This window comes from Geospiza fortis, unplaced genomic scaffold (genome assembly GCF_000277835.1).
Source record: "Geospiza fortis unplaced genomic scaffold, GeoFor_1.0 scaffold506, whole genome shotgun sequence".
NCBI classification, from domain to species: Eukaryota; Metazoa; Chordata; class Aves; order Passeriformes; family Thraupidae; genus Geospiza; species Geospiza fortis.
The window spans coordinates 646,619-659,513 of NW_005054493.1; the positions used below are offsets into that span (position 1 = coordinate 646,619).

At 41.0% G+C, this 12,895-nt stretch overlaps 1 protein-coding gene across 1 annotated transcript in view; it reads left to right on the forward strand.

Annotated features, from left to right (window-relative positions):
• Positions 1-12,895, forward strand: part of CEP350 (centrosomal protein 350) — a 71,773-nt gene that overhangs the window by 24,499 nt on the left and 34,379 nt on the right. The window contains exons 10-22 of the mRNA XM_031063301.1: positions 461-1,113; positions 1,462-1,583; positions 2,813-3,864; positions 4,482-4,635; positions 5,655-5,809; positions 6,716-6,905; positions 8,236-8,447; positions 8,561-8,724; positions 9,402-9,512; positions 9,756-9,887; positions 11,374-11,498; positions 11,878-11,997; positions 12,427-12,593. Coding sequence (XP_030919161.1) covers positions 461-1,113; positions 1,462-1,583; positions 2,813-3,864; positions 4,482-4,635; positions 5,655-5,809; positions 6,716-6,905; positions 8,236-8,447; positions 8,561-8,724; positions 9,402-9,512; positions 9,756-9,887; positions 11,374-11,498; positions 11,878-11,997; positions 12,427-12,593 — 3,357 coding nt within the window. The remainder of the gene's footprint in view (positions 1-460; positions 1,114-1,461; positions 1,584-2,812; positions 3,865-4,481; positions 4,636-5,654; positions 5,810-6,715; positions 6,906-8,235; positions 8,448-8,560; positions 8,725-9,401; positions 9,513-9,755; positions 9,888-11,373; positions 11,499-11,877; positions 11,998-12,426; positions 12,594-12,895) is intronic.

Below are 12,895 nucleotides of genomic sequence, written 5' to 3' on the forward strand. Positions count from 1 at the left end.
ATCTGTCTTTGCTTCTTGAAACCAGTAGGGAAAGGAATGGGTAGATGGCCAGATGAATTTTGAAAGTGTGCTGTGCATAATCCATAAGCTGTGGTTGAGCATCCCAGTTTAACAGGAATTGTGGTTCTTCCAGATGCAGTATAATGTCATCCATGTGCATCATAAATATTCATTGATTCCTCCACCAGCCTTTTTCAGAATTTATCCAGAATCTCAGACAGGACAAATAAGGCATGCTGGGAGCTGCTGTGCTTCTTATGCCTGTGAGGTGGTGAGGCTGGTGAGAGTAGAAAGGGTGTGGGCTCAGTCAGAGCAAGGGCTGCCACATTCAGACTGTGACACCAGATGAAGCAAAGACGTGTTTAGAGCGAGATCTGCACTCTTCCCTCATCCTTCTTTTTGCAGCTGTTTCCCAAATTTGATTGTTACCTGACATATTTGACATCTCATTCTTCAGCAGGCTGCATTGGAAGGACAGGTTCTGATTCTAGATTGGATGTTACCCGTAAAAGCTCTTCAAGAAGTTCTGAAAGGTCAAGAAGTAAAGTTCGGTCTGAGACCAATCTGAGAAAACTGGAAGCTGCTCTTCCAGGTGATAACCAAGAAGATCATGCTTCTGTAAACAAGGACTTCCTGCCCGTGGAGATACGTGGAATTCTTGATGACCTGCAGTTGGATTCCATGAGTACAAAGCAAGAGACAGATGTGGAAAAGCAGAATCACAAATCTGTTTTGCCAACTCAAACTCTGAGGAGCCACAGTCCAACCAAAAGGAAACCAGACAAGGTAGCAGCCAGTGAGGAGCCTCAGGTGATCTCTAAGAAACGCCACTATGACAGCGATGAGGTTCGGCAGTACATCATCAGGCAGCAGGAGGAGAGGAAGAAGAAGCAGAATGAAGAGAAGAAAGCACAAAAGGAGGCAACAGAACAGAAGAACAAAAGGCTCCAAGAGCTCTACAGAAAGCAGAAGGAGGCTGTTACTAAAGTGAAGAATGTGCCTCCTCCTGAGCCTTCAGCAGCCAAGCGGTTACAGGAAACCTATTCCAAACTCTTGCTGGAACGAACACTTTTAGAAGAGCCACCTCAGCAGCCTACGGTGCAGGAAACACAGGTACAGCTGATTCACTAACTTAAGGTCTTGCAGTTGTTTGCAGGAATAGGAGCTAGGTTGTTTAGGGCGGTTGGGACTTGTGCTGTTCTGGTGGTTATCAGTTAAGAAAAAAGAACAAATCAAAACGTGTAGCTTTGCTTAAACAGAGTGATTTCAGTGTACAGCCTCTTTGCTAGTGGTTGCTTTTTGGCCCAGCAAGACCTACTAGAAAGTTGACTGGAAATCATCTTTCTATTTTAAAGAGAAGCTGAATTCTGCATATTAGCCCTCTCAATTGTAATCAAACAAGAGCTCCTGAACTCTGACACATTTTTGAAAATGCATTTTTCTGGTTGTCTTGATCTCTAGCCCAGACCTGGTTATCAACCATCTGGGGAATCTGACAAAGAAAACAAGGCTCAAGAGCGTCCTCCGAGTGCATCTTCCAGTAGTGACATGTCCCTTTCAGAACCGCAGCTGCCACTACTGAGGTGAGTAGATGGGGCCTTGGGGGAGAGAGGAAAGTGCTCCTGCTTTTCATCTCTGGGAGGAGCTCTTGGCTCTTGAGTTCCTGTTCCAGTGAGAGTAATTGTCTTTATGTCAATTACAGCGTTTTCCTGGCAGTAAAGAGGAAGCTGATGCAGGAAAACATATGAAAATTTTGGCTATGGCTGATTTGCCAGTGTGTAAATAGATAAAGTGAATAGTGGTTGCTGATAATGTTTTGTTGACATCAGTGGGATATGTATTTCATATTGGGACAGTCTTATTTCCTCTGCCATTGTGCAAGATCATATGAATGTATTTGTTGGTTTTTCTTACTTGATTTGCTCAGTGTTGCTGTTTGATCTATTGTCTCAGATTCAGCCATTAGTTGCTCTCTATGAAGTAACAAACACCTCTGCTTCTGCTTGAAACTAGCCTTTGCCTCTTTCTTTTCATGCAGCTTTCCCAATTTTGAATTGTTCAGTGTATTATCAAAGTTTTCTTACTGCAAGTCAAGGTGCCTGACCAAACACTTAGGTGTAAGGAACTAAAAATCCTGAAGTGTCTTGGATATCCTTAATAACCCTGTTGTGCAAGTGTCTTCATTTTTAACTACATAATGAATGTCTGCTTCTTAAATGCATACTTGCTTCAGGATCTGTACTTGACTTAGTAAGTGCAATGAGACCTGTTTCTCTTCTGGAACAGTTCAAGGAATGCCATGTACTACCATGTGTAGAATGAAATAAACAATATGGTAAATACTGTGAGTGTAAAATCATAAAGAAAAGATAAAATTACTAGTAGTGGAGGAGAGATGAGACTCACAGGACTGCATAAAGTATTCAGAGACCCTCATAATAGTTAGAAAATAAGGGTTTTTTGGGGAACTTATGAGGTGTTCTGGACATGGGCAGGTGATAAGGAAAAAAGTTTCTCCCTTTTGGAGCCAGGAAGTTTTTGGAAAAGACTGCTGACAGTGAAAAACCCCAGCTTGTTAAAACCCTGAAACAAAGAGTACACCATCAATGGCATTTCAGATTTGGGAGGTGCTGTGTTGTTTGGTTTGTTGGTTTTTTTACTAAATAACTTTGTGTTTACTGTCCTATTCCCCACCCCTCTGATTCTACCAAAAAGTATTTTGTCCTGAAATTAAATCTGTGGCAACAATGCTTTAATCTAAGACATCAATACTCGTGTAAATCATCAACTAAATGTTGGCTTTTCATTTCAGGAGCGATCTGATGGAGCCTCCATGGGTACAGCCAGACAGGTTGAGCCCAAGAGTCCAGCTCCCCCACCCACAAGCTCTCTTGGGCTCAAGTGGAGGCCCTTGTTCCCAGCACTGGAGTCTGGAGCAGATGGACCTTCTGTCAAAGGAGTGTGATGCGATGTTGGCGGGCAGGAGGAGCCATTCTGCCCCCGTGGGGTCCCTGATGCCTCAGTTGTACATGAATTCATCTGCTGCACAGGAAAACCTCTTGGTAAAACCTTCTGCCAGCCAGTATAAGAGCAAATTAGATCGCCTTGAAGCTTTGAAAGCTACAGCTGCTTCCCTTTCTAGCAGGATTGAAACTGAAGCCAAAAAGTTGGCTGGTGCTGGTATCAACTATGGTACCACGTGGAACTCAGAATTTGTGCAAGAAAACCAGGATGAGGGACGGTGGGCAAAGGCTGTGAGTCCTCCTGTGAGGGAGGAAAATGAAAATACTTTCTCAGCCAGAATTCAAAGGATGTTGGGTGCCTGCGTGTCTCATACAGCCTTTGATGACAGCCTTCCTGGGGCAGGCAACCTTAGTGAGTTCAAAAAGCTGCCTGAGACCATCAGACCTCTTACTGATGTAATCAGCCTTGGATTGAGGTCTCCTGCTGCTAACAGGCATGAAGGGATCCTGGGGCATTTATCCAAGAGGCAGATGGACTCCCCAGGGCGTGAGAACCAGGCATATCCTCTGAGCAAAGCTGTTACTCCTCACGAGTCCAGCATTGACTCCATCAGTGAAGGGCCTCTCCTGAGTGATGAAAACCTCTCAGAAGAGGAAGGAGGCCAGCAAAAGCAGCTGCCACTGAAGATGCTGGAGACATTAAAAGAGAAGGATTTTTGCATTCGGGAAAGAAATGCTTTTGAGCCCATAAAGGAGTTTCAGAAAGCAGCTGAGAGGTACTCCCCACTTTTCACTCAGACAAGTGATACACACAGCAAGGGGCCCTGGGACGAACTGGCAAAGGGAAGTCCCCACAGTGTCATCAACATCTTTGCAAAGAATTACCAACTTCATGGAAAAGGTAAAAATGGAAGCATTTCTCAAAGCTCTTGTGAATTTTCCCAGTCCTATGCTCCATGTACTTGATACTTTACAGTTAAGGAATGTGCTTTCAGAGGTCTCAAACATGAATCTGTGTAAGACATGATTTACAACTGTCTCATGCAGCATGCTCTTTTATTTTCGTTTTTTGCACATTTTTTTTCCTCTTTTTATGAGTACTTTGTCTCTACCCTGGAACTCCTCATTCTGAGGAGGAGTGTTTTCTGAGAAGTTGATTTTTGTCCTGTGGTTTTTCTCAATTCTTTTTTACCTCCATATTATTTTCTTTAAAGATGATTGCATGAAACTTTCCGCAGACGGCTCTACTCTAAAGCACAGTGGTCTTCCAGAATGTTTTGGTTGGAGTGTGTTAATGAAGTAAAGAATTTGATAATTTACCAAAAGAGGAGGACTGTGCTAGTTATGTTGTGTTAAAACTGCCATTGTGTTAAAATAGCTGTACTGCTGTTCTCCTGATGATTTTGTGTTTGAAAGGAAGTCATTGTAACTCACTGTTGAGAGCATTTAAATTCCTATTACCAATTGATGTATGTTTGTTATAATCTTTGTCTTCTCCCCTCTCTCTCCACACCTCAGTGTTTGAAGAAAGGCTGAACGGAGGCTCTGCCCTTCTGCGCCCTCTGCTCCCTGCCATGAGCCCTCCGGAGAGCGTGGCTTCTTACGAGGATGACTTTGCCTCCTCACAGGGAAGCAGCACTTTAACAGACAAGAAGATTTCACGTGACCTCAGGTACCTGTGTTAGACTTCCTAGAAAAATAAAAATGCAGAATTCAAGAGAAAATAGTTAATACAAGATTTGGTTCATAATACACTGGATATCTTTTCTGCTGTGCTGTACTATGCTAGTCAAAGTGATGAAGTACTTTCTTAGGACCTTGCAGTTAATAGAGCAGCCAACAGAGTTTAGGTGGAGTCAAGTATTCCTCTTCTAGAGTCCAGTATTCCCATTCCCTGTCTAATTTTTGCTGTTCTTTAGCCTGTACAGGTAGCTTTAGACAAGATTATTTTCCTTTGTAGTCTGGTGAAAATTAGTTCTCTGACTTGTGTGGCTGCAATAATGCTCAGTTGGGTAGTCTTGTAATTCAGAAAAAATAGAAAAGCTATTTTAAGTCTGAAAATGCCTTCAGTACTTCAAAACTTTGTGGTAAATCTGTAATTGCTTTCAGTAAGCATTTGTCAGTGCTTACTTAGTAATGGATACATAAACTGTCTGTAAGAATTTTGAAAAGCTTTTGTTCAGATTAAAATTTGAAGACTGTAGATCCTAGACTCTTATTCTTTCTGATTAAAACTTCTTTCTTCTTCTGGTATTATTTAATGTATGATGCATTGGCATCTCTTTTTTGCAAGTCTTTTGTAATCCTTTATTGAAAATTGCTCTTATTTCTGGCAGCTGATATCTGTATGCCCAGAGATTATCTGAAATGCAGTCACATGTTGAGTCATTCTTATGTTGTTCAGGTTTGGAGTCAAACAGCTCTTAAGAGTTCAGATTGGAGAGGACAGTTGTTATCCATCTTTTAGTGTTCCATATTATTGGAAGCATGTTTCAGTATGTTCAATATCATACCAAACTTCCCAATGCCTTAGCTGTCATAGTTTTTAATCTCAAAACCATTGCTTTTCTAGATGGGCTGAGTAGTGCAGTTTAGTCACCTGTCTCTAATTCAAAATGTGGTCGTTTCCTTGTGCACAGTGTAACATGAGAGCTGGAAATCCTTAATCAACAACAATGTGCTCCTTTCTAGTGTTGGTGGCAGCAGTAATTCAAGCATTCAGGAAGAAATTCTCAGTAGGAAGTCTCCCCTTGAGCCTCCCCTTGGTTCTCAGCACTCCTCTGGACCCCGGTCTGCAGCGTCTTCCCGCTCATCTGCTTCCTCCAAAAAGAGGGGGAAAAAGGAAAGTAAGTGCAACACTTGGCTCTGGAGGGTCTTTTTTTATTAAGGCTTTTCTTGTTAGGAAAATTGCAGTACTACATATCTGGAAACTGTAATCTAATACTGATAGAATGATTTATTCATTCCTCCAGTGATTCCTCCTTAGATTCTTTTTTACTCCGGTTATTCTCTAACCTTCAAATACAGTAATTTAAAGTTGAATAAGCAAGAGGTTGTTAACAGCATTGTAAAATTTCCTTTCCTAAACCAGCCTTCTAATAAACAAGTTAATTTTAATATTGTGTGGGAACTACCCTTAGATTCTGTAGTGAGAAAATGCAAGTAGGCTTCTGAGTTATGGCCATGTTTGTGAAGGTGACAGCAAATTTCTCTAAATGCCTTGTCTTTGGATCACAGTTAGTTTTCACCAGTGCACAAATTAATAAATACATTGGTTTCTGTGGTAACCTGTACATTACAAAAGCATGAAGAAACTTGAGGCTTGGTGAACCTGTAGTATATAAGCAATGGATTAAAAAAAGCTAGGTTTTAAGCCAATAGAAACATGACAAAATAGGATTAGGCATTCTAAATTATCTCTCTTCCTATTTTTTCAAAATTCTTTACCTTTCCCCCCAAAAGCTAGGCTGTATTCTGATTATTAGTAGTAAAGGATCAAATATGTATTTTCCTTATTTAAACTGATACTGTACTGGAATGAAAGCTGAGTGACTGTTTTGGCAGTGAACACAACATACAGAAGAGAATTCATTGCCAATTCTACATTTCTTGCTTGTTGGATCTATAGACTTCTAACTCAAAGGCTGCTTATATCAGGGAAAAACTTCTCAAGTCATTGTTTTGGGGCTTGTGATGGTATGGTATTCATATGTAGAACCAAACAAACTTTTGACACTACTGTTGCTCCTTAGGGTTGGACACTTTCAATGGAAGTTCTCACCACTTTTCTGTGGAAGAAGATAAAATACTGTCTGAATTGGAGAGGGGATCCCAACAGTCTAAGAAATCCTTATTGAGTAGCAGAATTTCTAATAAAGAGCATGAGCAGAACCCAGATACAGACAGCACACTGGAAAACTTGTCTGGGCACTCCCTGATGAGGTAACAGGATTGTTGTGAAACTTTATGCAAATATAATCATGCTTGGTAATAGCCATGTCTTTGGATGTGCAAAAGGGAAGTAACAGAAATGGTCAAATGTTAGTAGGATGTGCATGCAGAAAACATGTCTTCTCTGTATTTTAAATATGAAACCTGGTGTCCTGTCATGTTCAGTACCTTAAGCATTGAAATACAGTTTTTGTTTCCCTCTTCGAGAAAAGGTCAGTTAGGAATGTGTCAAGGTTTATTCAACCTGTGCAGTCACTTTTCTTTTTTCAGTAAATACACAGACAATTTTGGCTCTACTTGTGTTCAGCTAATACTCACAAAGCCTGTCCAGCTCTGTGAGTTGATGCCTTTTCAGAGATTAACCCATCCTTGGAAAAGAGTGTATTAAAAAAAGAAGCAAACATGTTTTCTGTTGCAACCTCTTTTTGTCTAGCTGAAAATGCAGTTTTTCTGCTAATTGTCCAGTGAATATGGTTATGAAACACTCAGTTTTCACTGCACTTTTTTCTAAAAAGCATCAAACAATTTGCATGATCTCTCTTTTTGTGTTGGTTTAGACCAGTTCTGAGGTATTGGCTTCTATTGGTGACTGTTGCTGGCATCCAGGATTGAGTTTGAAAGGTCCTTTGACCTCCTGAGATGTGCCAAGTAAAGCAGAATCTCTTCCCAAAGGATTTAAACAGCCATTGTTAACCCTCTTCAACCTATTAAAATTGAAATAGTAAATTTAAGAAGCATCTGTATAATTTTCTCTGTTTAAAAAAGAAATGTCTTTTCTCAAAAAGTGTTATCATAGTATCTTAAGAATTGTTCAAGTTAAGTTTTGGTCTCCATTGCATTTTAGGAGAGAGATCAAGACTCAGGGCAGTGGCTTGTCACAATCAGTTGCATCCATGTGCAGATAGTAAATTGTTCACTTTTTAAAATGCACGTGCAGATGATTACATCCTGACTTTCTCATGCCAGGCTCCTAACAGGAGGCACTGAAACTGCTTGTCTGGTCATGTACAACATGAAGATACTGTGTTTATGTTTAAAAAAAAATTAATGTGTGTGTTTGTGTATGTGCTAACTAGGCTTAATAATTGGGGAAAAATAGGGTGCTCTAGAAACTTAACTCTGAACCGGGATTTAGGGACAAAACCCATCTCATGAGGCCATTTCCTGAAGATAGACTGGGCCTGTGCAAACTGAACAGACTGTGCCCTTTGCATGGATCTGTTTGTGTGCAGGAATGAAAGAACAAGATTATTCCTTTATTTTATCAAATGGCTGCATTAGGAAAATTATTAACTCCTTTTGGTTTTTGTTTCATTATCAGTTTCTCAGACAAAGGAAGACCCCAGAAGACACCAACTTCTTCCCCATCTTCTAGCTCCCAGAAAATGTTGCAGTTGGATTCTGCAGGCAATACAGCAGAAAGAGTCAAGTCACCTGCTGGCTTTTCTGGAGGTTCAGCCCCAGGGCTGAAGCCAAACGTGGCCTTCCCTGACGGGGGCCTGGGAACCAGCAGGTCTGCAGCAGGAGCAAACGGTGAGTATTTGTAAAAACCATGCTGGTGCCACAGCAGCTAGAGCATTTTTCCTTGAGTTTTTGCTGTGGGAGCCTGAGGTGTGTGAGGGTGAGCAGTGTTTGTTGCCCTGCAGGGTGCATGCGCTTCTCCCCCGCGGGGCTGCAGCACCGGCTGTCAGCAGAGCTGAACTACCTGAGCGCTATCGAGGAGTCCGTGCGGCAGCTCTCGGACCTGGAGCGGGTACGGGGCATCTCCCTCGCCCAGCAGGAGAGTGTTTCTTTGGCTCAGATTCTCAAGGTAATGGGAAAATACTTCTTTGTCTTAACCTTGCTCTTTTTTTCTTTTATTGTTTGTTTGCAAAAAAATTTATCAAGTTAGGGCAAGTTAAGCTTTTGTTAGCAGTGCAGAGAAATTGTAATGGGCATGATGGGGAACATTGATAATGGCCATTTTTTAGGATGAATGTCTGTTATCTTCCTTATTTTAAGTTGACAGCAAGGAAGTAACTACTCTGGGATATGTGCCATTAATATACTCTTAGCTGGAATCACTGTTTTAGTTGTGTTTCTTGTTTTGGTTGTGTTCTTCAGATAAAGGCATGATTCTTTACTGGGATTGATGTTGAGTTCCAGTGCCATGCAGTGTAGTTGTTTGGGCTGGATGATTTGTTTTATTCCACAAAAGCAATATTTTTTGGCTGAAGTTTCCTTATGTTGACAAGATTGTTTATTCTAGTTTGTTGAATTCATTGATCTCCTAAACTCCTTTCTGCATTGTGGTGGAAGAGTATGGGGAATGTGCATTGCCTCAAAAAGGAAGAGGGTCTGTGGGTTAAAAATTCTGTTTCAAGCACAAGAGACACCCCCAGCAGAGTAGATCCAGATCTTTAAGAAGGTAGTTGCAACCAGTGGCTGAAGCAAATCACATCTTCATGTTGAACTTGCATGGTTAAAACTTGTCTTTCTGATCTGTAGGCACAACAGCAGCGCCATGAACGGGACTTGGCTCTTTGGAAAATCAAGGCTGAACAAGAAGCTCTGGAAAGTCAGAGACAAATGGAAGAGGCAAGACAGAAGGCAGCCCAGGTAAGACTGCCCTTTAAAAATATGGAGTGTGTAAGAGGCAAAATGTTGTCAGTAAATCCATGCCTACAGGTATTCTTAATTTGAAACTGTGAACATACAAAAGTGCCAAAAGGATTTAATACACTAAAAGAAACTCTCAAGGGCCTGCTTCAAACTTTTTTCTGCCAGATTTTGAGAAATAAATCTGTAGTTTCTATGGCCAGACAGTTTTGAAGAGCTGAACTGTCTGTGTGTTCTGCCTAGGTCCATGCAGAGTCACTGCAGCAGCTGGTGCAGTCACGGCAGGAGGCTGGGCAGGAGCCCCTGTGCAAGGCTGCAGGCAAACAGGCAGAACCTGCACTGCTCTCTACAGATGCGACTCACCAGCTCCGTGAGGTGAGGCCCCAGGGAGAGAGAAAAGCTGTTTTACTACTTTTTTGCCTTTTAAGTTATTTTCTGTTTGGTGTCATTCTTGGTACAACTTCTTCACTTTCATAACATGACAAATGATAGGACTTCAAAGGAGCTGCTCTGGCATCGTTACTTAGAAGTCAATCAGCAGCTTTAAATCCCTGTTCCATATTCTTATGATCTTCCAGTTAATGAACTGTTAAGAAGTTTGTTCTTCCAGGACAGATTGATGACAGTGAACACAGCATCTTCAGTTTGTAAGAGTTGCTCTCCATCAAGAATTGATCCTATATCTGTTTCATGTGCAAATTAAATTAGAAAAGCAGAGAATTACAATTTTGCTTACTGCTGAAGGTAAAACAACAACAAATAAAATCTATAAAAAAAGGAGAAGGGAGAATCTTCAGCAAAGCTTTTGACTTGGTACAGAGTTTGCAGTTTCCAGATTTGTTTTGAATCTCTTTGTTCTTCTTGTGCTATACAGAATATTTACTAGTTTTCAGGTTTTTATATCAGTTTATCAGTTTTTTTACTTCTTGTTTCCAGTATGTAGCAGCTGCTTCAAACATGGATAAGTAATACAGTAACCAAGAAATGCTCTTAGTCCATCACAGTTTAGAAATCACTGTGATGTGGGTCAGTATTATGGGATGGAGTGCAAAAGGTTGATGTGTGTGAACAGAACTGTTTCTTCACAGCTTGTGCACATGTTGGTGCTCACCAAGTCTGGGTTTATGATGAGTAATGGAATTGTAGAATAATACTGATGTACTTGTTCTGGGCTCTGCCAAATATGTGAAGTTTCAGTAATTTTTGAGTAGACAAAAATGGGTTAAAGGAGGAGAAAAGCTCAGACACCTCAAATAGATGCAGCGTATTGGTCATTGAGAGTAGGTAGTGAAGTCTTGGATAAAGACAAGGACACATTTGTAGTTTTCAGAGCTAAACTGAGTAGAAACCAGTTAAGAAACAACAGAGACGAAGCAGAGAAGACAGCTTTTATTTGGTGTAGGGTTTTAACCTCATCAAGTTTTGATTGGAGTTTGAAGTCTGAGCATGAGAGGTGCTGGTTGAGAGGCTGATGGGGATGACCTGGTCACTGATGCTGGGTCAGCAGAGTAGCTTTTCCATCTCTGTTCACAAGTGACTCCAGGTACTCACTTGAACAGCCATTTGTTTTTACTGTAATGCAGCAGTGGAAACATCTTTAACCAATGTGCTGGGAATATTTTTGAACGTACACTGTAATTTATTATGTGTAAAGGAATGGAGTATGGAGGAATATGCATTCACAGAGCAGTATGCACCTTTACCACCAGAAGTGACATGTGTTGTTACAAACCATTGTAACCTCACAGCTTACACAGTTGTTATAAATCACTAAATTGGCTGCCAGAATGATTATTCTCCCTTGCAGAAGCATTTTGATGCTGATAAACTGACTGTATTGCCATGTTTTTACTGTACTCAGGTGACAGAGTCAGCACAGGACACTGTCAGTGCCCTGGCTGCTCCCAGCTCTGCCTTGTTTGACCACCAGCGGCAGCACCACTCAGAGTTCATGAAGCAGCTGAGGGCCCGAGCTGATACAAACAGGTTTGGCTTAATGTTTCATATCTTGGGAGTGGGGAAGTGGGATTTGTTAGGTTTTGCTTCACCTATTTTTGCAGAAAATGTTAAGATGTCATAATGAGTGAGCATTTAAGATGAACTTGGGAGTCCATCTTTATGCCCTTAATAGCGTACACACACCAAAGGTGACATTAACTGGTTCTGTGAAACTCTACATAAAAAAAGAGTAGAAAAAGATGATCTAAATTTTTGTGGGATGATTTAACCTAGTTTAAGCTTTAGGAAATCTTTTCAGAAATTCTGGCTGTTACTACTTCTAGTAAACTGATGAAAACTCATGAAAACTGTATTACTCCTATGTTTAAGACAATGCAGATTGACCCCAAATGCTTCTCATTTCCAGGAAATGTGAGTCTACTGCCATATCACAAGGTAAAGAGGAGACAGGTGACTCCAAACAGACATACTCACCAATGTTTGATAGTTACTCTGAGTCCTCAAGATCAAAGGTTCATGATCAGAGGTAAGAAGCTTTTTGTGTCCTGTTCACTTACCTGATATAGTTAGGTGCCCTGAAGTTTCTCACAGCCCTTCTCTGATCTTGAACTGGAAAAATGTTGTCCTCTCTAAAACAGAATTTCTAACTTACCCATTCTTCTAAAATCTGGAAGAAGATTTGTTTGCATTTGTTTATCATTACTGCTCATTGCCAGGTAAAGGATGTGCATACCTTCTGATCACATGGATTTTAAGCTAGAATAAAACCAACAATCAGTAGTTTGATGAAACTTGGAATTTAAAAATAGCCAAACTGCATTTTAAAGCCAAACTCAAACCCTCTGTGTGTTGTTTATTGTTGTGATGTTAATCGTGGTGTGTACAGCAGTAATGTAACATAAGTATTTTGAAATGTGCCAAGTATTTTTAAAAACATAATCTCTGGATAACGCAGTAGTACCAGCAGCCGCCAGGAGAGCCCTTCAGTTCCATCTTCTAAGGAGAATGAGATGAAGCTTTCCCGTCGTGAGAAGACAGCCAGCAGTATTGAAGAGCAGGCTCACACTGCTGCAGATGATTCCTTGCCCAGTGACAGTGTTTTGTCCCTGCCAGATGAAAAAGGTTTGCTCTGCTGCTGGTGTGTGATGGGTCTGAAGATGGGGAGGGAGGGAGGGAGGGAGGGGGGGAGGTGTTGTTTCAGAATTAATTTCTGAAATAAATGAGGGGAAGTGCGTGAAGAAAGCTGAGCCCCAGGTGAATTGTAGTGCCTTAAGAGGTAACAGAATGGCACAGTGAGATGGGAACCTTTGAGATTCTGCTGTGTTAGCTTAGCCACATGCTCATGTGCTGAACCTACAGGTACAACACCAAATGTTTCAGCAACTCCAGATATGTTTATACCTGTGTACAAAAATCTGTTTGTT